At 58.9% G+C, this 21,801-nt stretch overlaps 2 protein-coding genes across 2 annotated transcripts; one reads left to right on the top strand and one right to left on the bottom strand.

Moving 5' to 3' along the window:
* Positions 1-54: 54 nt before the first annotated feature.
* On the bottom strand, positions 55-9,754 carry ZP3 (zona pellucida glycoprotein 3). Its single transcript, XM_066328713.1, has 9 exons — positions 9,401-9,754; positions 7,952-8,070; positions 6,335-6,438; positions 5,188-5,365; positions 3,101-3,221; positions 2,146-2,237; positions 1,783-1,910; positions 908-991; positions 55-199 (listed from the first exon to the last, which is right to left on the bottom strand). Exons 1-9 carry the CDS (start codon positions 9,752-9,754, stop codon positions 90-92), a joined length of 1,290 nt encoding a protein of 429 aa, XP_066184810.1. The 3' UTR covers positions 55-89.
* Positions 9,755-15,180: 5,426 nt separating this feature from the next.
* Positions 15,181-20,944, top strand: PML (PML nuclear body scaffold). Its single transcript, XM_066328699.1, has 7 exons — positions 15,181-15,271; positions 16,060-16,657; positions 17,334-17,911; positions 18,562-18,590; positions 18,890-18,958; positions 19,048-19,231; positions 19,937-20,944. The coding sequence occupies exons 1-7, from the start codon at positions 15,232-15,234 to the stop codon at positions 20,023-20,025; spliced, it is 1,587 nt and encodes a 528-aa protein (XP_066184796.1). The 5' UTR covers positions 15,181-15,231; the 3' UTR covers positions 20,026-20,944.
* The last annotated feature ends 857 nt before the right edge of the window (positions 20,945-21,801 follow it).

Below are 21,801 nucleotides of genomic sequence, written 5' to 3'. Positions count from 1 at the left end.
GCTACGGTTTATTGGGAATTCCTCCGGGATTTATCGGGAATTGTGTTGGTCCCTGTGGGATCTGTTGGGAATTCCCTTTGTCCTGCGGTTTATTGGGAATTCCGGCGCCTGAGGCCGATGGCCAGCACAGCTCCGGCCACCGCCACACCGGCCACCGCACAGGCCAGCGCTGTCCCCACGGCCGGCGCTGTCACCGCGCCTGCAAAGGGACACGAGTGACCCCGAGGTGACCGGGGATTGTCACCCGGTGTCACCCGGTGTCACCCAGTGTCATTGATGGCCCCCAGTTGTCACCCATTGTCGCCGGTTCTGACCAATTATCATCAATGGTCACCCACTGTCACCCACTGTCACCCATTGTCACTGACTGTCATTGATGGTCACTCATTGTCACCCATGGTCACCCACTGTCACCCATTGTCACCCATTGTCATCGGTTCTGACCAATTATCATTGATGGTCACCCACTGTCACCCACTGTCACCCACTGTCACCCATTGTCACTGACTGTCATTGATGGTCACTCATTGTCACCCACTGTCACCCACTGTCACCCATTGTCATTGATGGCCATCCATTGTCATCCATTGTCCCTGATGGTCACTGCAGTCACCAGTTGTCACTGATTGTCACCTGTTGTCACTGACTGTCATTGATGGTCTCTCATTGTCACCCATTGTCACGTACTGACACGCATTGTCACCCATTGTCACCCATTGTCATCCATTGTCACCCATTGTCACCCATCGTCATTGATGGTCACCCATTGACATCCATTGTCCCTGATTGTCACCCATTATCACCAAGTGTCACTGATTGTCACTCATTGTCACTGACTGTCACTGATGGTCACCCGTTGTCACCCATTGTCACCCATTGTCACCCACTGTCACCTGTGGGGACTCACCCTGGTGGCTCTGGGGACGCTGGCCCTGTTGGTCACTGGAGAGCAGCACAGGACCGATGACAACATCAGCTTCAGAGGTGGCAGCTGGGGACAGCGGGGGACAGGGACAGCAGGGGACAGTGAGGGGACAGCAGGGGACAGGGAGGGACAAAGACAGTGAGGGGACAGTTAGGGACAAGGGACAGTGAGGAACAGTGAGGGGACAGTGAGGGGACAGTGAGGGACAAAGGACAGCAGGGGACAGTGAGGGGACAGTGAGGGACAAAGGACAGCAGGGGACAGCAAGGGACGGTGAGGGGGGATCATCTCATCCCCTCTGTCTCTGCTATCCCTACTGTCCCTACTGTCCCTGCTGTCCCCACTGTCCCCATTGTCCCCATTGTCCCCTCTGTCCCCACTGTCCCCATGTGCCCCTATGTGCCCCTGTCCCACTGTCCTGCTGTCCCCACTGTCCCCTCACCATGTCTCCGGTGGCAATGGTGTCCCATGTCCCCTCTGTCCCCCCTGTCTCCCTGTCCCCCCATCACCATGTCCTCGTGTCCCCTCACCGTGTCTCAGGTGGCGGTGGCTGTCCCATGTCCCCGTGTCCCCGTGTCCCCTCACCGTGTCCCCGTGTCCCCGTGTCCCAGTGTCCCCGTGTCCCTGTGTCCCTGTGTCCCTCTGGCCCCTGGCCCCATGTCCCCGTGTCCCCTCACCGTGTCCCCCTGTCCCCATGTCCCCGAGTCCCCGTGTCCCCTCACCGTGTCTCCGGTGGCGGTGGCTGTCCCATGTCCCCCTGTCCCCATGTCCCCGTGTCCCCTCACCGTGTCTCCGGTGCCAGTGGCTGTCCCCATGTCCCCCTGTCCCCGTGTCCCCCAGTCCCCGTGTCCCCTCACCGTGTCTCCGGTGGCGGTGGCTGTCCCATGGCTCTGGTGGCCTCACACCTCGCGCTGTCCCCGCACTGCCGCAGTTGCCCAGCTCACAGCAGCTGCAGATGTCCCTTGTCCCCTCCACGGGGGCCCATCTGTGCCGGGGAGGGGACAGCGGTCACCAGTGCCACCCAGGCTGGGGAGGTGACAGCAGTGTCCCCGCAGTGCCACCAGGCCCGGGAGGGGACAGTGGTTTCCCCAAAGTGTCCCCCAGTCAGGGAGGGGACAGCGGTGTCCCTGCAGTGTCACCAGGCTGAGAGGGGACAGCCATGTCCCCACAGTGTCACCCGGTCAGGGAGGTGACAGCGGTGTCCCCACGGTGTCACTCACGTGTTCCGTGCCTTGCTGAAGGAGCAGGCCTTGTTCAGCGCGTCCGGGCTCTGGTCGGCCGGTGTCACCTTCAGGTGACACGTGATGTAGATCTGCGGGGAGGAGACATCGTCACCAGTGTCACCAGTGTCACCCACTGTCACTGACTGTCACCCATTGTTGCCCATGGTCTACCACTCTCAGTGATTGTCACCCATTGTCACCGATTGTCATTGATGGTCATCCATTGTCACTACTGTCACCCATTGTCACCCATTGTCACCCATTGTCACCCATTGTCATCCATTGTCACTATTGTCACCCACTGTCACTGATTGTCTCCCATTGTCATTGATGGTCACCAGCTGTCACCCATTGTCACCCATTATCACTGCTGGGGCCACCGCAGGGCCACTGTGGGCTTTGGGGACATTGTGGCATCCCCACATGTCCCCAGGTGTCTCCAGGTGTCCCCAGGCTGTACCAGGCTACGGGTGTCCCCAGGTGTCCCTGGGTGTCCCCAGGTGTCCCCAGGCTGAACCAGGCTGCGGGTGTCCCCAGGTGTCCCCAGGTGTCCCCGGGTGTCCCCAGGTGTCCCCAGGTGCCCCCGGGTGTCCCCAGGCCGTACCAGGCTGCGGGTGTCCCCAGGTGTCCCTGGGTGTCCCCACATGTCCCCAGGTGTCCCCAGGTGTCCCCGGGTGTCCCTGGGTGTCCCCAGGCCGTACCAGGCTGCGGGTGTCCCCACATGTCCCCAGGTGTCCCCGGGTGTCCCCGGGTGTCCCCGGGTGTCCCCAGGCCGTACCAGGCTGCGGGTGTCCCCAGGTGTCCCTGGGTGTCCCCACATGTCCCCAGGTGTCCCCAGGTGTCCCCAGGTGTCCCCGGGTGTCCCCAGGTGTCCCCAGGCCGTACCAGGCTGCGGGTGTCCCCACATGTCCCCAGGTGTCCCCGGGTGTCCCCGGGTGTCCCCAGGCCGTACCAGGCTGCGGGTGTCCCCGGCGAAGCGGAAGGCGTCGATCTGGAAGCGCAGCACGTCCTGCCGGGGCCGGGGGGTGACAAAGGCCGAGCTGGTGGCATCCGAGCGCCCGTCCACCAGGCAGCTGTGGGGACAGCGGGGTCACACCCGGCAGTGCCACCACCCTGTCCCCAAGGGTCCCCAGAGCACCCGGGGAAGGGACACGGGCTCAGCAGCACCTGGGCGTGCCCTCAGATCCCCGAATGTCCCCAGACATCCCCAGAATGTACCCAAAATGTCCCCAGCTCACCCCTGGAGGTTGACGATGGGGCAGTGGGGTGGGATGAGGTGTCACCACCACTTCCCAGACCCCAGTGTCCCCAAATGTCCCCAAACGTCCCCAGACTTTCCCAAACCCACCCGTTGAAGTTGATGATGGAGTCGTGAGGTGTCACCACCATGTCCCTCACCACAAAAGTGTCCCCAGATGTCCCCAGAACACCCCCAGCTCACCCACGGAAGTCAATGATGGGACACTGAGGTGTCACCACTGTGTCTCAGACCCCAAAATGACCCCAAAGTGTCCCCAAATGTCCCCAAACTCACCTGTTGAAGTGGATGATGGCGCAGTGGGGTGGGATGAGGTGTCATCGTCTCCTGACCTTGTCCCTCACCCCACACTGTCCCCAAATGTCCCCAGACCTCCCCAAAGTCACCCATCAAAGTTGATGATGGAGCAGTGGGGAGGGATGAAGTGTCACCACCTCTTGACCTTGTCCCTCACCCCAGAGTCTCTCCAAATGTCCTCAAATTCTCCCCAGATGTCCTCAAATTCTCCCCAGATGTCCCCAGATGTCCCCAGCCCCACCTGATGAAGTGGATGATACAACAGTGAGGTGTCACCACCATGTCCCAGACCCCAAAGTGTCCCCAGATGTCCCCAAAGGCCCCAAACTCACCTGCTGAAGTCGACGATGGAGCAGTGGGGAGGGATGAAGCGTCACCACCTCCTGTGTCCCTCACCCCACTTTGTCTCCAAATTATCCCCAAATGTCCCCAAATGTCCCCAAATCTCCCCAGATCCACTCACTGAAGGTGACAATGGCACAGTGAGGTGTCACCACCCCCGATCATGTCCCAAACCCCAAACTGACCTCAAAATGTCCCCAAACCTCCTCGGACCCACCTGTTGAAGTCGATGATGGTGCAGTGGGGTGGGACGAGGTGCCACCAACCCCTGATCGTGTCCCTCACCCCAAATTGTCGCCAAACTGTCTCCAAAAGTCCCCAGAGGTCCCAAATGTCCCCAAACCTCCTCAAATTCCCCCATCGAAGTTGATGATGGAGCAGTGGGATGGGATGAGGTGTCACCATCTCCTGATTGTGTCCCTCACCCCAAATTGTCCCCGGATGTCCCCAACCCCCCTAGCTGTCCCTGCCTGTCCCCAGCACACCCGTTGAAGTTGATGATGGTGCAGTGGGATGGGATGAGGTGCCACCACCCCCTGACCATGTCCCTCACCCCAAGTTGTCCCCAGACTGTCTCCAAAAGTCCCCAAAGGCCCCAAATGTCCTCAAATTCACCCATCGAAGTTGATGATGGAGCAGTGGGATGGGATGAGGTGTCACCATCTCCTGACCGTGTCCCTCACCCCAAATTGTCCCCAGATGTCCCCAACCTCCCCAGCTGTCCCCGGCGCACTCGTTGAAGTCAATGATGGTGTAGTGGGGTGGGATGAGGTGTCACCACCCCCTGACTGTGTCCCTCACCCCAAATTGTCCCCAGACTGTCTCCAAAAGTCCCCAAAGGCCCCAAATGTCCTCAAATTCCCCCATCGAAGTTGATGACGGAGCAGTGGGATGGGATGAGGTGTCACCATCCCCTGACCGTGTCCCTCACCCCAAATTGTCCCCAAGTTGTCCCCGGATGTCCCCAACTCCCCCAGCTGTCCCCTGCCTGTCCCCAGCACACCCGTTGAAGTCGATGATGGCGTAGTGGGGTGGGATGAGGTGTCACCACTCCCTGACCGTGTCCCTCACCCCAAATTGTCCCCAAGTTGTCCCCAGATGTCCCCAACCCCCCCGGCTGTCCCCGGCTGTCCCCGGCGCACCCGTTGAAGTCGATGATGGCGTAGTGGGGCTCGCTGCCGGCGCCGGGCCCCAGCGAGGCCACGCAGGAGTCCACGAAGAGCCGCAGCGGGACGTGGCTGTGGGCGCCCACCTCGGCCTGCAGGTTCAGCACGTCCCCCAGCCGGAACGCCGAGAAATCCCGCTCCGAGCTCCAGTCCTCTGGAAAACCCCACGGGGTCAACCCCAAACCCACCCCAAAGGGGGAGATGGGATGGGGAAGGGGAATCCCAAAAAATCCCACTCAGAGCTCCAGTCCTCTGGAAAATCCAATAGGATCAACCCCAAACCCATCCCAAAAGGGAAAATGGGATGGGAAAGGGGCAGTCCCAAAAAATCCCACTCAGAGCCTCAAGTCCTCTGGAAAATCCAGTGGGATCAACCCCAAACTCAGCCTGAAAAGGGAAAGGGATGGGAAAGGAGGAAAAGGTGGAAAATGGGGGAAAGGGGAGGAAAGGGGGGAAATGAGGAAAAAGGGGATGGAGAAATTGGGGAAAGGGGGAAAAGGGATGGAAAAGGTGATGGGAAAGGAGGAATCCCAAAAAATCCTGCTCTGAGCTCCAGTTCTCTGGAAAATCCAGTGGGATCATCCCCAAACCCATCCCAAAAGGGAAAAGGGATGGGAAAGGGGAATCCCGAGAAAGTCCGACTCCAAGACCCAATTCTCTGGAAAATCCAATGGGATTGACCCAAACCTGCCCTGAAAGGGGGAAAGGGGTGGGAAAGGGGATGGAGAGATGGGGGAAAATGGGGAAAGGGGATGGGAAGGGAGAATCTCAAGAAATCCCATTCTGAGCTCCAGTCCTATGGAAAATCCAACAGGGTCAAACCCAAACCCACCCCAAAAGGGGAAAAGAGGTGGGAAAAGGTTGGGAAAGGGGGAATCCAGAGAAATCCCCTTGGAGCTTCAGTCCTTGGGAAAATCCAGTGGGATCAACCCCAAACCCACCACCAAAGGGGGAAAGGGGATGGAAAAGGGAGGGAAAAGGGATGGAAAAGGGATGGAAAAGGGAGGGAAAAGGGAGGGGAAAAGGGAGGGAAAAGGGATGGAAAAGGGGGGGAAAAGGGAGGGGAAAGGGGGGGAAAAGGGTGGGGAAAAAGGGTGGGAAAGAGGAAATGCCGGTCCCACACCGTTCATGAGGCGCAGGGAGAAGAGCAGCCGCTCCTCGGAGGCCAGCACGGAGTTGAAGGGAGCCCAGGTGGGACGGATGGAGCCACTGGAGACGTTATCCCGCCTGGAACAGGGACACCGGGAATGGGACACTGGGAATACCGGGAATGGGACACCGGGAATGGGACACCGGGAACAGGACACTGGGGATGCTGGGAAGGGGGCAGTGGGAATATTTGGAATGGGACGGTGGGAATGGGACACTGGGAATGGGGACATTGAGAATGGGGAGCCACTGGAGACGTTATCCCACCTGGAACACGGACACTGGGAATGGGACACTGGTGATAGGACATAGGGAATACTGGGAATGGGACACTGGGAATGGGAATGGGGACATTGAGAATGGGGACCCACTGGAGACGTTATCCCACCTGGAACAGGGACACTGGGAATGGGACACTGGTGATAGGACATAGGGAATACTGGGAATGGGACACTGGGAATGAGAAACTGGGAATGGGACACTGGGATTGGGAATGGGGGCATTGGGAATGGGATACTTGGAATGGGATACGGGGCATGGGATACTGGGATGAGAATGGGGACTCTGGGATTGAGGACACTGGGATGGGAATGGGGACGTTGGGAATGAGGACTCTGGGACTGGGGACACTGGGAATGGAGAGCCACTAGTGACATTATCCTGCCTGGAAAAGGGAACCGGGATCAGGAATGGGAATAGGGACACTGGGAATGGGGCACTGGGATGGGATTGGGGACATTGGGAATGAGGAGCCTCTGGTGACATTAACCTGCCTGGAAAAGGGACACTGGGATGGGGAATGGGAACATTGGGATGGGGAATGGGGACAGTGGGATTGGAATGGAAATACCAGGAATGTGGGCTGGGATCCCGGGGACATTGGGAATGGAATTGGGACCCCAGGACAGGAATGGGGACACTGGGAATGGGGTACTGGGATGGGACTGGGGACACTGGGAATGAGTAGCCGCTGGTGGCATTATCCTGCCTGGAAAAGGGACACTGGGACAGGAATGGGGACAATGGGATTGGAATGGAAATCCCAGGACTGTGGGATGGGATCCCGGGGACACTGGGAATGGAATGGGGGCCCCAGGATGGGAATGGGGACACTGGGAAAGGGGACACTGGGAATGGGGACACTGGGAATGGGGAGCCCCAGGTGATGTTATCTTGCTGGAAAAGGGAATCGGGATCAGGAATGGGAAAGGGGACACCGGGAATGAGGTACTGGGATGGGACAGGGGACACTGGGACTGGAATGGGGACGCTGGTACTGGGGACACCAGGATGGGAATGGAGACTCTGGGAACAAGGAGCAGCTAGTGGCGTTATCCCTGCTGGAAAAGGGAATTTGGATCGGGAATGGGAATGAGGACTCTGGGCACAGGAATGGGGACACCGGGGTGGGAATGGGAATCCCAGGACTGTGGGATGGGGTCCTGAGGACACTGGGAATGGAACTGGGACCCCAGGACGGCAACGGGGACACCGGGAATGGGAATGGGGACACCGGGAATGCGGGATGGGTCCCAGGGTGGGAATGGGATTCCTGGGAATGCCGGGAATGCCGGGAGGGCGCCGCGGTGACCTGGGGTAGTGGCACTCGATGGGGATGACGGCCGGGTTGCTGCGCACGATGGCGGGGTTGCTGCCGGGGCTGGGGTCGTAGCTCAGCAGCGTCCGGTAAATCAGGGAATCCGGGGTCACCTGGGAAGGAAAACCGGGAATTCTCTGGGAAAGGGGGTTCCCCAGTGCTGGGCTATCAGCAGGGAGAGCGGGAATCCAAAGAAATCCGGGAATCGCCCGGGAATTCTGGAGGGAAAATGGCTCCTCAATCCGGGGCGTCACTGGGGTGAGCAGGAATTGAAAGAAATGAGGGAATCTGGGAATAAACCCCTGGAATTCCATGGGAAAGGGGGTTCCGCTTTCCAGGGATATCAGAAGGGTGAGAGGGAATCCAAAGGAATCAGGGAATCCGGGGTGATCCGGGAATGGAAACCGGGAATTCCGTGGAGGAGAGATCACCACTGGGCTGCCTGGGAATGTCGGGGGAATCCAGGGAAATGGGGGAAAGGGATGGGAAAGGTGGAAAAGGGATGGAAAGGGGGTGAAAAGGAGGGGGAAATGGGGCGGGGAAGGGACAGAAAAAGGATGGGAAATGGGGAAAAGGGGTGGAAAATCTCCGTTTTCAGGGAGTTGAATTAAAGCCGAGTTTTTTCCCATACGAGTGGGAAAAGATGCAGGAAAACCGCTCCTGTTCCCGGGAAATCCCGGCTCCTCCTTGCCCTGGGATAACCCTGGATCCAGCCCCTGGATCTGCCGGAAAACCGGGAACCCGCACGGCCCCGGGAGCCGCTCCCGGTGGGAATCCCGGTGGGAATCCCGGGATCCAGGCAGGACTCACCTGGATTTTCCCCAACACCTCGGGATCTCCTGGAGCCTCTCTAGAGCGGGATTCCCGGATCAGGGAGGGATCCCGGGATTGGGACTGGGCTTAAACCCGGGGATCCGCGGGACCCCGGGAGCCGCTCCGGGCGGGAATTCCGGACGGAATTCCGGGATGGGGACAGGACTCACCTGGATTTCCCCCGACACCGCGGGATCCCGGGATCGGGCGGAATCCCGGGATCATGGTGAGATTCACCTGGATCTCCCTTAAATCTGGGATTTGCGGGACCCCAGGAGCCGGTCCCGGTGGGAATCCCGGTGGGAATCCCGGGATCGGGGCGAGACTCACCTGGATTTCCCTTAAAATCTGGGATCTGCACGAGTCCGGGAAGGAGATAGAAACAAGGACTCACCTGAAATCTTTCCCGACACCGCGGGAGCCGCTCCAGGCGGGAATTCCGGGATGGGAACAAGGACTCACCTGGATTTCCCCCGACACCGACAGATCCCGGGATCGGGGCGGGACTCACCTGGATCTCCCTTAACCCCTGGGGTTTGCGGGACCCCGGGAACCGCTCCCGGCGGGAATCCCGGTGGGAATCCCGGTGGGAATCCCGGTGGGAACAGCCGGCTGGGAGCCGGGGCTCACCTGGACGGTGCTGCCGCACTCGTGCAGGCCGGCGCTGAAGGTGACGGTTTTGTGGGATGGATCCAGGCGGGAATGTTTGCAGGCGGCGGGGCCCAGGCTGAGCTCGGCCGCGCTCACCAGGCGCCCGTTCCCGAACAGATCCCGGTGCACGATCACCACGAGCTGCGCCTCCTGGCACTGCACTTCCACCGGGATTTGGGGTCGGGAATGCGGCTGGGAATGGGCCAGGGGATGGGGATCGTCCCCCCAAACCCAGGGGCTGGGAGCGCCGCGGGCCGGCTCCCAGGGAGGGGGAGCGGGAGCGGCCGGGGCGGCGCAGAGCAGCGCCAGGAGGAGGCGGATCGGGGAGCTCATCCCGGGAAACCCCTGGAATTCCCAGCGTGGGAAGCGCCGAGCCTCATCCCGGATTTATATCCCGCTCGGAAGGAGCCCCCCCACAACTCCTCCCCGCTTTGGAATTCCAAGGGCGCCCCTGAGCTCGCCCCCGTCATTTCCGGGGTGCTGCTGGTGGGGCCGAGCGGTCCCGGAGGGGTTTTTTGGGAATTGTTTATCCCGGCCGGAGCCGGGCACAGGGAATTGTTTGGGTTGTGGCCTGATAAGGGCCGCTCCAAGGCTCCGCTTTTCCCCAGTTCCAGGATAACCCCGGAACCCCCGGAGCGCCCTTTTCCCCCGGGATGAGGATTTTGGGGATTTGGGGGAAGTCACATTCTATCCCCCACCCTAAAGATCTGGGATTTGCGCATCCGCAGGGGGTTGGATGGTCGGGAATGACGGAAACCCCAAAATTCCAACCCCGGAGCCGAAATTCCTTAGGGATTTTGGGACAGGACGTGGGATCCCCTCCTCCTGCCCTCCAAAAAATTCCTCATGCAAAGGGAAAGCAGCGCTCCGCGAGTGCGGGGGTTATCCCTGGAATTCGGGATCCCGGGAAAAAGCGGAGCCTTGGATGAGGGTTTGGGGAGGGGAAGCCGCGTTTTATCCCCTCCCCCCAAAAAATGGGATTTGGGGTTGGATCATGGGGAATGACGCAGACCCCAAAATTCCACCCAAAATTCCTTCGTTTTCCCCAATTCCAGGGATAATCCCGGCGCCTCCAGGAGCGCTGGTTTCCCTCTGGATGAGGAATTTGGGGAGGAGGGAAGGAGGGGATCCCACCTTCAATCCCAAAAAAAAAAACCCCTAAGGAATTTTGGCTCCAGGGTTGGAATTTTGGGATTTCCATCATTCCCGATGATCCAAACCCCTCTGGATGCGGAGATCCCGATTTTTTTTATTTTTTAGGGATACAACCTGGATTCCCCTTCGTCCCAAAAATCCTCTTTTCCCCGGGATCTCGAATTCCAGGGAAATTCCCTGAGCTTGTTTTCCCCATTCTCTATCCGAAAAAAAAAACAAGTGGGATTTGGGATCGGATCATCGGGAATAACCGAGACCCCCCAAATTCCAGCCCCAGGAGCCAAATTCCAGGTTTTTTCTCCTTCCCATTCCAGCGGATCCAAGCAAAAAGGGGCCGAGAAAAACAGGGAAAACTCGGGAATGAATCCCACGGATTTTTCAGGCTCATTCCCAATTTTCCCCATTTCCAGGGGGATATTTCATGACCTTTCTTACCCCAATCCCTGTTTTTTTTTGGAATTTCTGTCCTTCCTCTCTCCCCCACCCTCCTCTCGCCAGTTTTCCATCCCAAAAATTCCCTCTCCCACTTTTTGGGACATCCCTGGAAAACCTGGAAAAATTCCCCCCATCCCCACGTAAGGATTTGGGATTTTTTTTTTTTTCCAAGCTAGAAAATTATGGGAAAAAAAAAAATTAATGGAAAATTTTGGAGGTGTCGATCCCAAAGGAATTCCCGGGGAGGGGAAAGGTTTGGAGCTGGCACTAACTCAGCATTCCCCAAAAATTTTATGGATCAGCATCAACCCCTCCGCTGCTTCCAGGGGTTTTCTGCTCATCCCAAAATCCCCGAATCCCGATTTTTGTGGATTTTTTTTTTCCTCTCCCCCCACTCTGTGTTTTAAATATTTTGGAAGCGGGGCGGTCGAGGGGAAATTCCCGGAATTCCAGAGGCTCCTCTCCTGCGTCAGGGAGATATCGGGAAATTCCGGGAATTGCGCTGCCCAGCGGGAGAGAATCCTTGGAGTCAAGGCCTCTCCTCATCCCAGGAAACTCCGGGATTCCTTCGGGATTTCGGGGGGGAAAGAAAAAAAGAAAAAAAAAAAATCCCTGAGGATGAATCCCACGGTGTGGGGAGGATTCCAGAGGGAAAAATCCTGGGAATGTGAGTGGGGGGTTTCCACAGGGAAAAGGGGATTTTTCGGCTCTCCCAGAGGAAAAAAAGGAGGAGCGGATTTTTTAATTTTTTTTTGGGAATTCCCAGGGAGCTGGGAAAGCGCCAAATCCAGGCGCTTTTTTTTTTCCACCCCTAAAAACCCGAGTTTTAATCCTGGAGAATTCTGGGAGCTGCGAGAATGGGATGGGAGCTCCGGGAATTCCCAAAGTTTCCCCTCATCCCGGATTTCTTTTGGATTCTCCCGAGGTTTTCCCAGCTGGCTTTGGCATTTGGGCTCTTCCCAAGGTTTGAAGTTCAAAATCCCTCTGGATCCCAGGAAAACCGAGGGATGATCCCAAAAAACCCCAACCTGAATCCAGGAGGATTTGGGGCCTGGGAAGGGATCTGGGAATTCTTCCCCCGAGACAAAGGTTCGGATCACCCCAAATCCCCCTCGGAATCTCATCCCAAGGAATTCCACGTGAGCTTTTCCCAGGATTCCCAGCCCAGCCCGTGGAATTCCCAGTTTTCCATGCCAGGAATTCCAAATCTAAGGGCAGCAAAGCCCAACTCTTCCCATGAAAAATCAGGGATCAGGCTGGAAGAAATTCCTGATTTTTCCTGCCTCTGGAGCTCCCTGATCCCGGGAATTCCACATCCAGAAAACCCTCTGGATTCAGGATCCTTCTCCAGCTGGAATTTTCCCCCAGAAAAGCTCTTCCCAAACTCCCATTTTTCCCTGGATTTGGGACCAGGAGCAAACCCGGCGCCGTTTTTCTGGGGGAAAAAAACTTGGAATGAGAGAGAGGCCGGAATTCCACCCCCAGGAATTGGCAGCCCGGGAATTCTGTTCCTGCCTCCAAGGATTGTTTGGAATTGTTGGATCCCACCAGGATAAACAATCCTTGGCATTCCTGCGCTTGGAATTCCTTCCTCAGCTCCCAAAAGCGGCTCCCAAATTCCTTTTTCCTGCCTTTTTTTTCTCCTTCTTTTTCTTTTTTTAATGGAATTTTGGTTTTTTCCCACTCTCACCCTCAAATCTTGGGATTTTGTGGGGCTGGAAAAGGTTTTGGGGAATTCTGGAGTGAATTCCAGGTTTTTTTTAAATTGATTCGAGGGTTGAGGGTTGATAAACTGTTTTAAGGTTGTTTTGTAAAAGAATTCCTCTTTTTTTTTCTATTTCCCACTGGAATTTTCCAGGAAGCAGCACCAGGATCCTCCCAGGAAAAAAAAAAAAAAAAAAAAAAAAAACAAAAAAAAAAAAAAACCACAAAAAAATAAATAAAGTCATTAATTCACCAATTAATTCATTAATAATTGTTTATTTAATATTTTAATGGAATAATTAGTTCATTTCCACCAGGAGCAGCAGCTCCAGCCCCAAATCCCAATTTTCCCCTGGATATGGCAGAAGCAAGAAGGAAAATCTCGGAATTTTTATTGTGGAAATCCAATTTTCCTATTTTTTCCAGAGGGGTGGGAGCGGCAACTCCTGGGAAATCTGGCCTGGGAGGGGCAGCACCGGGATGGTCCCAAATCCCGGCCTCAATTCCTGGCCCCAAATCCTATCCCCAAATCCCAAATCCTGTCCCTGAATCCCAAATCCCACCCCCGAATCCCATCCCCAAATCCCATCCCCAATTCCTGGCCCTAAATCATAAATCTCATCCCCAAATCCCTAAATCCTGGCCCCAAATCCCAAATCCCATCCCCAAATCCCAAATCTCATCCCCAAATCCCAAATCCCGTCCCCGAATCCGATCCCCGAATCCCATCCCCAAATTCCATCCCCAATTCCTGGCCCCAAATCCCAAATCCCATCCCCAAATCCCGTCCCCAAATCCAAACCCGTCCCTAAATGCGGTTCTGTCCCCAGATCCCCTGCTGGACTCAGATTCCTGTCCCCAGATCCCACTGTGTCCCCAAATCTTTTCCTGTCCCCAAATCTCCTCCCGCTCCCAATCCTTGTCCCGCTCTCGGGTTTCAGCCAGACCTTGTCCTGTCCCCAAATCCGATCCTGTCCCCAAATCCTATCCTGTCCCCAAATCTCATCCCACCCCCAAACCTTGTCCTGTCCCCAAATGTCCCGTCCCCAAATCCCGCCCCGTGTCCCAAGGGAAGCTCCCCACGCGGCCACCAATGTCCCTGTCACCCCCCTGGGGACACCGGCCGAGCGGTGACACCCCCGCTGCCCCCTCAGGTGACACCGCGGGGACAATTCCCGGCGGGACCGGAGCTCCGGGATCCTCCCGCGGTCCCGGCCCCGCGACATCGGCGACCCTGGGAGAGGCGGCGTTGTCGCCAGAGCGAGGATGGGGACAGGAAGGAGCAGCGCCGGCGCTTCCTGGTGGCTTTGTCATGTGACAAAGGCGAGGAGCGGATCCCGGCCCCGATCGCGGCCCGGTGAGCGGATCCCATTCCCAGGAAAACCCGGGGATCCGGGGGACAACAGCCCCAAAAGGGGGTTGGGCAGAGGGGTTTGTCCCCACAATTCCCGCCGCGGGCCCCGCGTCCCCGGGCGGGAAGGGAGCGAATGGATTCGGCATTGGGGTGGGAATGGGGCCGGGAATGTCCCCCCGGGAGGGGACGGGGACTGTGGGGACAGCCCGGCCCGGCACGGCGCGGGGGGCCCGGCCAGCGGAACCGGCAGCGCCTTCCCGGGGCCACATCCCAGCCCTGTCCCTGCCCCACATCCCCATCCCTGAATCTCCATCCCTGAATCCCCATCCCTGTCCCCCATCCCCATCCCTGTCCCACATCCCTATCCCTGAATCCCCATCCCCATCCCTGAATCCCCATCCCTGTCCCACATCCCCATCCCTGTCCCACATCCCTATCCCTGAATCCCCATCCCCATCCCTGCCCCACATCCCCATCCTTGTCCCCCATCCCCATCCTTGTCCCTCATCCCCATCCTTGTCCCTCATCCCCATCCCTGAATCCCCATCCTTGTCCCCCATCCCCATCCTTGTCCCTCATCCCCATCCCTGAATCCCCATCCCTGTCCCACATCCCCATCCCTGTCCCCCATCCCCATCCCTGCCTCACATCCCCATCCTTGTCCCTCATCCCTGCCCCACATCCCCATCCCTGTCCCCCATCCCCATCCCTGCCCCACATCCCCATCCTTGTCCCTCATCCCTGTCCCCCATCCCCATCCCTGAATCCCCATCCCTGTCCCACATCCCTATCCTTGTCCCACATCCCCATCCTTGTCCCTCATCCCTGTCCCCCATCCCCATCCCTGTCCCCCATCCCTGTCCCCCATCCCCATCCCTGCCCCACATCCCCATCCTTGTCCCACATCTCTATCCCTGAATCCCCATCCTTGTCCCTCATCCCTGCCCCACATCCCGGTCCCCCATCCCCATCCCAGTCCCCCATCCCCCCGGTCCCCGGATTCCCCGGCGCCCCCTCACAGCTCCGGGTCTCATCTCTGTCCCTCCCCCTGTCCCTCCCCCTGTCAGTCCCTCTGTCCGTCCCCCTGTCGGCCGCTCCTCCCCCGCCGTTCCCGTTCCGGTTCCCGTTGCCGTTCCCGTTGCAGGCCGCCCGGAGCCGCCCCATGCCCGAGAGCCCCGCCGAGCCCGCGCCGGGCCCGCCAGGTACGGGGGTGACACGGGGGACACGGCCCGGGACCCGCCCGCCTTCCTGCCGCTCAGCCTTTGGGGTGCGGGGGCTGTGGGCCCGGCTGCCTTTGGCCGCCCCAGATAGTTATTGTGGGGTGCGGCTGGGGGATTGTCCGCGCTGCCCAGCCGGGGGTGACGGGTGGCGAGGGGGACACCTTTGGGGACACCTTTGGGGACACCTTTGGGGGACAGGGCTGGCGCTGGGGACAGCGCTGCCGGGGAGGTTTTGGGGCCGGGGCCGGGGAGGATTTGGGGTCGGGGCAGGGGAGGATTTGGGGTCGGGGCAGGGGAGGATTTGGGGCCGGGGCCGGGGAGGTTTTGGGGCCGGGGAGGTTTTGGGGTCGCGGCCGGGGAGGTTTTGGGGCCGGGGAGGTTTTGGGGCCGGGGAGGTTTTGGGGCCGGGGAGGTTTTGGGGTCGCGGCAGGGGAGGTTTTGGGGCCGGGGCCGGGGAGGTTTTGGGGCCGGGGCCGGGGAGGTTTTGGGGCCGGGGCCGGGGAGGTTTTGGGGTCGCGGCAGGGGAGGTTTTGGGGTCGCGGCAGGGGAGGTTTTGGGGCCGGGGTGTCCGAGGGGCGGCGGCGGCACCACGACCACTTTCGCTTTTGTTTCCACTCGGCTCGGGCGGTGTGGAAATGCCGAATTCCGGGGAAAGCTCGGGCGGGAGGAATCCGCGATCCCACGGCCGGAGAGCGGAACCCTGGGCGGGATTTGGGGACCCGAGCCACCACTCCCAGCCCACGGGAGAATTCCGCTGCGCATCTGCACAGATGGAGACGGGACCGCGGACGGAACCGCGGACGGAGCCGGGGACGGAGCCGGGGACGGAGCCGAGGCCCGCCCAGAGCCGGGACCCTCCGCGGGGACCCCGCCGCCGCAGCCCGCGGAGGTGGGAGAGGATGACAACGATGAAGATTTCCAGTTCCTGCTGTGCGAGGGCTGCGGGCAGGACTGCGCGCACCCGCGGCTGCTGAGCTGCCTGCACACGCTGTGCCCCGGCTGCCTGAGCGACACCAAGCAGTGCCCGCTGTGCCGGGCGGCCGCGGGCGCCCCGGCCGTGGACAACCTGCTCTTCTCCAACCTGCGCGGCCGCCTGCAGGTGTGGAGGGACATCCGCAGCTGCCGCGGGCCCGGCTGCAGCCGCTGCCGCGCCGAGGCGGCGCTGGTGTGGTGCTCGGACTGCGAGGAGTTCTTCTGCGCCCGCTGCTTCGAGGAGCACCAGTGGTGGCACAAGAAGAAGGAGCACAGGTTCCGGAAGGTGGAGGAGCTGCGGGCCGGCTCGGTGCACCAGTTCCTGGAGGACACCAAAACCTCCTGCAGCCTCTTCTGCTCCAGCGACAGCCACCCCGGGGAGAGCCGCGTGTGCAGGTGGGAGCGCGGGGCGGGACCGAGCCCTGCACTGCCCCCGAGCCTCGTCCTGTCCCCAAGTCTCATCCTGTCCCCAAATCTTGTCATGTCCCCGAGCCCCGCACTGCCCCCGAGCCTCGCACTGTCCCCAGATCTCATCCTGTCCCCAAATCTTGTCATGTCCCCGAGCCCCGCACTTCCCCCGAGCCTCGCACTGTCCCCAGATCTCATCCTGTCCCCAAATCTTGTCATGTCCCCAAGCCTCGCACTGTCCCTGAGCCTTGTCATGTCCCCAAATCTCACTGCCCCCCGAACCTCATCCTGTCCCCAAATCTCACACTGTCCCCAAACCTTGTCCTGTTCCTGAACCTCACACTGTCCCCAAATCTCACCCCACTCTCAAATTTCATCCTGTCCATAAATCTTGTCATGTCCCCAAATCTCATCCTGTCCCCTTGTCCATCCCTGACCCCTGTCCATCCCTGACCCCTGTCCCTCAGTGACCCCTGTCCCTCAGTGACCCCTGTCTATCCCTGACCCCTGTCTATCCCTGACCCCTGGCCCTCAGTGACCCCTGTCCCTCAGTGACCCCTGTCCATCCCACCCCTCCTCGGACCCAATCCCCGTTCCCCTGGAGCTTCTCCTGTGGTGTCCCACCCCCCGTGTCCCTGATGTCCCTTTGTGTCCCCTCGCGCAGCATCTACTGCCCTCGCTGCGAGCGGGCGCTGTGCTGTCCCTGCGCCCTGCTGGACACCGCGCACGCCCCGTTCCGCGACCTGCGCGCCGAGACAGCGCGGCGGCAGGACGAGCTGCGCTGCCTGCGCCGGGAGCTGCGGCGGCTCCGCGGCGCCTTCGAGGCAGGGCTGGCGCGGCTGCGGGGCGAGGCGGCGCGCCGGGAGGAGCAGCGGGAGCGGCTGCGGGAGCGCGTCCTGGCCGGCTGCGAGCGGCTGCAGCAGCTGGTGCGCAGGGAGGCCGAGGAGCTGCAGGCGCTGCTGGAGGCGCGGCCGGAGCGCGGCCGCGGAGGGCTGGCCGAGGAGCTGCGCGGCGCCGAGGGCTCGCTGCTGCGCCTGGAGGCGGCCGAGCGGCTGGCCGAGAGGCTGGGGCGCTACGGCGGCGAGCAGGAGCTGATGGACATGCAGCCCTTCGTCAAGGCGGCGCTGCTGGAGCTGCAGAGGCTGCGGCCGCCGCAGCCCCCGGAGCCGCGGGAGCCGCCCCACTTCGCCCTGTGCCGCGCCCGGCTGCGGGCGCTGGTGGAGAGAGTCACCGGGAGGGCGGGTGAGCCACGGGAGGAGACGGGGACACGGGGGAGGTGGGGTGATGGGATGGGATCCAGGGGATGGGATGGGATCCGTGGGGTGGGATATGAGGGATGGATGGGATGAGATGGGATCCATGGGATGGGGTATGAGAGATGGGATGGGATGAGATGGATGGATGGATGGGATGGATGGATGGGTTGGATGGGGATGGGATGGGACCCAGGGGCTCGTCTGGCTGCAGCAGAGGCAGTGCTGGACCAGCAGGGGCTGGGCAGAGTTCCCATCAGGGCCTGGACACCTTGGGTGGTGGGACATCCAGAACTTCTATTGTCCTCCTCTTTCTTTGTCTTCTCCTTCTCCTTCTTCTCCTCCTCCTTCTCCTCCTCCTCCTTCTCCTTCTTCTTCTTCTCCTTCTCCTCCTTCCTCTTCCCTTCCCCTTCCCCTCCTCTGGCTCTTTATCCCCCCAGAGCCGGGATTTTCTCCATGGTTTTTGTGGAGCCCCCTGTGGGTGTCCCCCCATCCCCACAGGCTCTGGGAATGCTCATTCCTGGTTTCCTGGAGCCTCCCAATCCCAACCCTGAGGGAGGGGATCGGAGCTGCCGGGTGGGATTTTCCCAGCTCCAGAGGCTCTGGCTTGGGATCTCATCCCGGTTTTCTCTGTCCCAGATGTGGAGGTGGCCCTGGAGAACAACCTGGTGAGACATCGGGGTGCTCCTGCCCCATCCCAAACCCGGACCTCTCCTTCCCTCCCCATCCCGCTATTCCTGGGCTTTCCTCCCCCACGACTTCCCACATCCCACCGGGCCCGGTCCTGCCCCATCCCGCTGCTGCATCCCTGGTTTCCCACGGGGAATTCCATGATGGTGGCACCAACCAAGGGAGCAGCACCCAGCCCCACCCCAAATCCTCCGTGCCTCAGTTTCCCCATTCCTGAGGGTGTTCCCACCCCTCCGCTGGGATCCAAGTCTGTCCTAACTCCGCGCTCTTCCTGCAGGAAGAGGATCCATTCCATCCCAAAATCCAGAGCGTCTCCCACGGCCTCGAGGAGATCCACATGGAGCAGGTGAGGCCCATCCCATCCAGGCGGGATCCGGTGGGATCTGGCTGCTCCCAGTCCCGATCCCGATCCCGATCCCAATGCCGCTTTTCCAGCCCATCCCGCTGCCCCGGCACAAGCGGCCCCTTCGCTGCGTGGAGAAGGGCAGCCAGATCTCTCCCAAAGTGCTGAAGCTGGAATGTGACCAGGCAGCCGGTCCCAGCCATCCCAAATCCCACTGGGAATTCCAGGCCGAGCCCGGCCCCTCCACGTCGCGGCACAACCGTCCTGGGGACGCAGGTGAGCACCGGGAATGTCACCTGGGGCCTGGGGGTCCCCATTGTCCCCATCCCGGGGAACCTTCCCTGGCCTTCCTGTGCCCCCGTTCAGTGGGAGCCTTGGCCACGGATGTGGATCCTCCAGATCCGTGGGGTGAGGGATCCGTGGGGTGAGGGATCTGTGTGAGGGATCCATGGGGTGAGGGATCTGTGTGAGGGATCCGTGGGGTGAGGGATCTGTGTGAGGGATCCATGGGGTGAGGGATCTGTGTGAGGGATCCGTGGGGTGAGGGATCTGTGTGAGGGATCCATGGGGTGAGGGATCTGTGTGAGGGATCCGTGGGGTGAGGGATCCGTGGGGTGAGGGATCTGTGTGAGGGATCCATGGGGTGAGGGATCCGTGGGTGAGGGATCTGTGGGGTGAGAGATTGATGGGGTGAGAGATCTGTGGAATTCATGATCCATGGGGTGAGGGATCTGTGTGAATGATCCATGGGGTAAGGGATCCATGGAATTCACAGTCCATGGGGTGAGGGATCTGTGGAATTCATGGTCTGTGGGGTGAAGGATCCATGTGAAGGATCCATGGGGTGAGGGATCCATGGAATTCAGGATCAATAGGGTCCCCACCATTCCAGGGGTTCCCCTCCAGCTCTGGTTGGTTCCTGGTGCGGACCCGGGGACTGTTGATCCCATGGGATCCACAATTCTGGGATTTCCCTTGCAGAGGGCAGCAGCATCATCATCTCCAGCTCGGACGACAGTGACGAGGACACGGTGGTGGTGACAGTGACACCAGAGCCGCCCCCCTGCTGACACCCCATGGGATCATCCCGAAATTCGCCGATTTCCGCTTGGGGTTCGCTGGTCTTGGCCAATCCCAAATTTATTCCTGGACTGAGCTCCAGAGTGTTCCAGAGGCCCCAAATCCCGCCTGCATCTGCAGGGATCTCCCCTTTGGGGTTTCCTGGGAATGGGATTCCTCCTCTTAAATCCCAGCCAGGCTGATCCCAAAAGAGAATTTGGGGTGGGATTTGGGATCTGTGCTGGCAGATCCCATTCCCGAGCCCCTCCAAAGGTGGTTTGACATTTGCCAAATTTGGTTTATGAGCTGGGAGACAGGACTTTGGGAGAAAAAGGCAAAACAGGCACAACTTAAAAGTAAAAACAGGTTGATTTTATTAATATACACTAAAGAAAAAGAGAGGGGAAAAAAATGAGACTTGATGGGACATTTAAACTCTTTCCTCCTTCCCTCCCTCAACTGTTCACTTTCTGACACACCACAGAGAGAAAACCATGAGTTTTCAGTCAGTTTTCATTTTTTAAACACAATTCTACATCACCTTGGGAGAGGAGCCTCTCTGGGGTTATGGAGAACATGCCACTAGAAAAAAAAAAAATCTAGTGGCTTTCAGAGATCTGCAACCGCCTGGAATTTTGCAGATTCTGTGCAGTTTAACCCATAGAACAGTTTTCCAAACTGTTCATGGGCTTCCACATGTTTGGGGTATCATTTTTAAGAATGCTTTTCTAGCACAAAACAGGGATTCTCTTCCATCTCTAAATTCACTTCTATCTCAAAAGAAAGAGAGACCTCATTGTTCTTTCCTAGGATCTGGGGACATATTCTAATCAAAATTCTCAATTAAAACCCATGTATATCAATACACACAACCCTTTGGCCAGAACTTGCATTCCCCCAAGCAGCATTAGGATATCACAAAAACAGTCAATTTCCCATAATTCACATTTGGAAAAGTCCAGTCAGAAATGTTCACTTCCTCCACCCCATCTTCCAAAATAGTCTTTCTCAGTTCTTTCACTGACTTGGTCTCTCTACATTTGAAATCACGAGGAGGGAAAAGGGTTAAAGTCTTTGCTCAGAGTTTTGTTTTTTTCTTCAGTGAACTCAAGGCCACAGATGATGATGATGATGGTGGGAGGAAGGGGAGAGGAAGGGAAAGCGCAGGCTCAGGAACGCTGATAGACAAAATCTCCTCCACCTCTGGTCAGATTTAAAGCGACTCAACCTTGGATCAGCTCCCTGGGGCTCGGGAGAAGAGTTCTTACAAGTCTCTTTTCCTTCGGAGCAGAGGCAGGGGCACCAGCCCAAACCCCAGCCCACGAGGTGATGTTACAGTGTCACCTTCTCGATGACCGGAAAAGGAAAAAAACTGAGTCCCCTGCAAAGTTGTGATTTAAGACTGTTTCCAGAGGTGTAAAAACACTCCCATTCGTCAGCCAACCTGTCAGTCACAATCCATTCCAAACCGCCGCACGGGGACATGATCCCAAGGGTGGGATCCTCTCTGGGATCCCCCAGCAGCGCCCAGAGCGCGGAATTCCTTAGGGTTGGGATTGGTTTTCTGCTCTAACAAGGGATTAAAATCCCTTTTTTTTAATGCCTCCCCTCAATAAATCTGTTCTGAGATAAAATTCCAGCCCCTGCTGCTGCTTCCTTGGTTCTTCCCATCATCCTGCTTTGCCCAGTCTGTCCCAAACAGAGGGAAAACCGGGAATTGTGGGGTAAAACCTGTCCTGTTCCCTGGGGCTTAGGGATGGGAGAAATCCCTGAGGGCAAGGAGAGAC

Source organism: Sylvia atricapilla, chromosome 13, assembly GCF_009819655.1.
Source record: "Sylvia atricapilla isolate bSylAtr1 chromosome 13, bSylAtr1.pri, whole genome shotgun sequence".
NCBI lineage: Eukaryota > Metazoa > Chordata > Aves > Passeriformes > Sylviidae > Sylvia > Sylvia atricapilla.
Note: the sequence above shows the minus strand (reverse complement) of the source record. Positions and strands in the feature narration are given on the sequence as shown.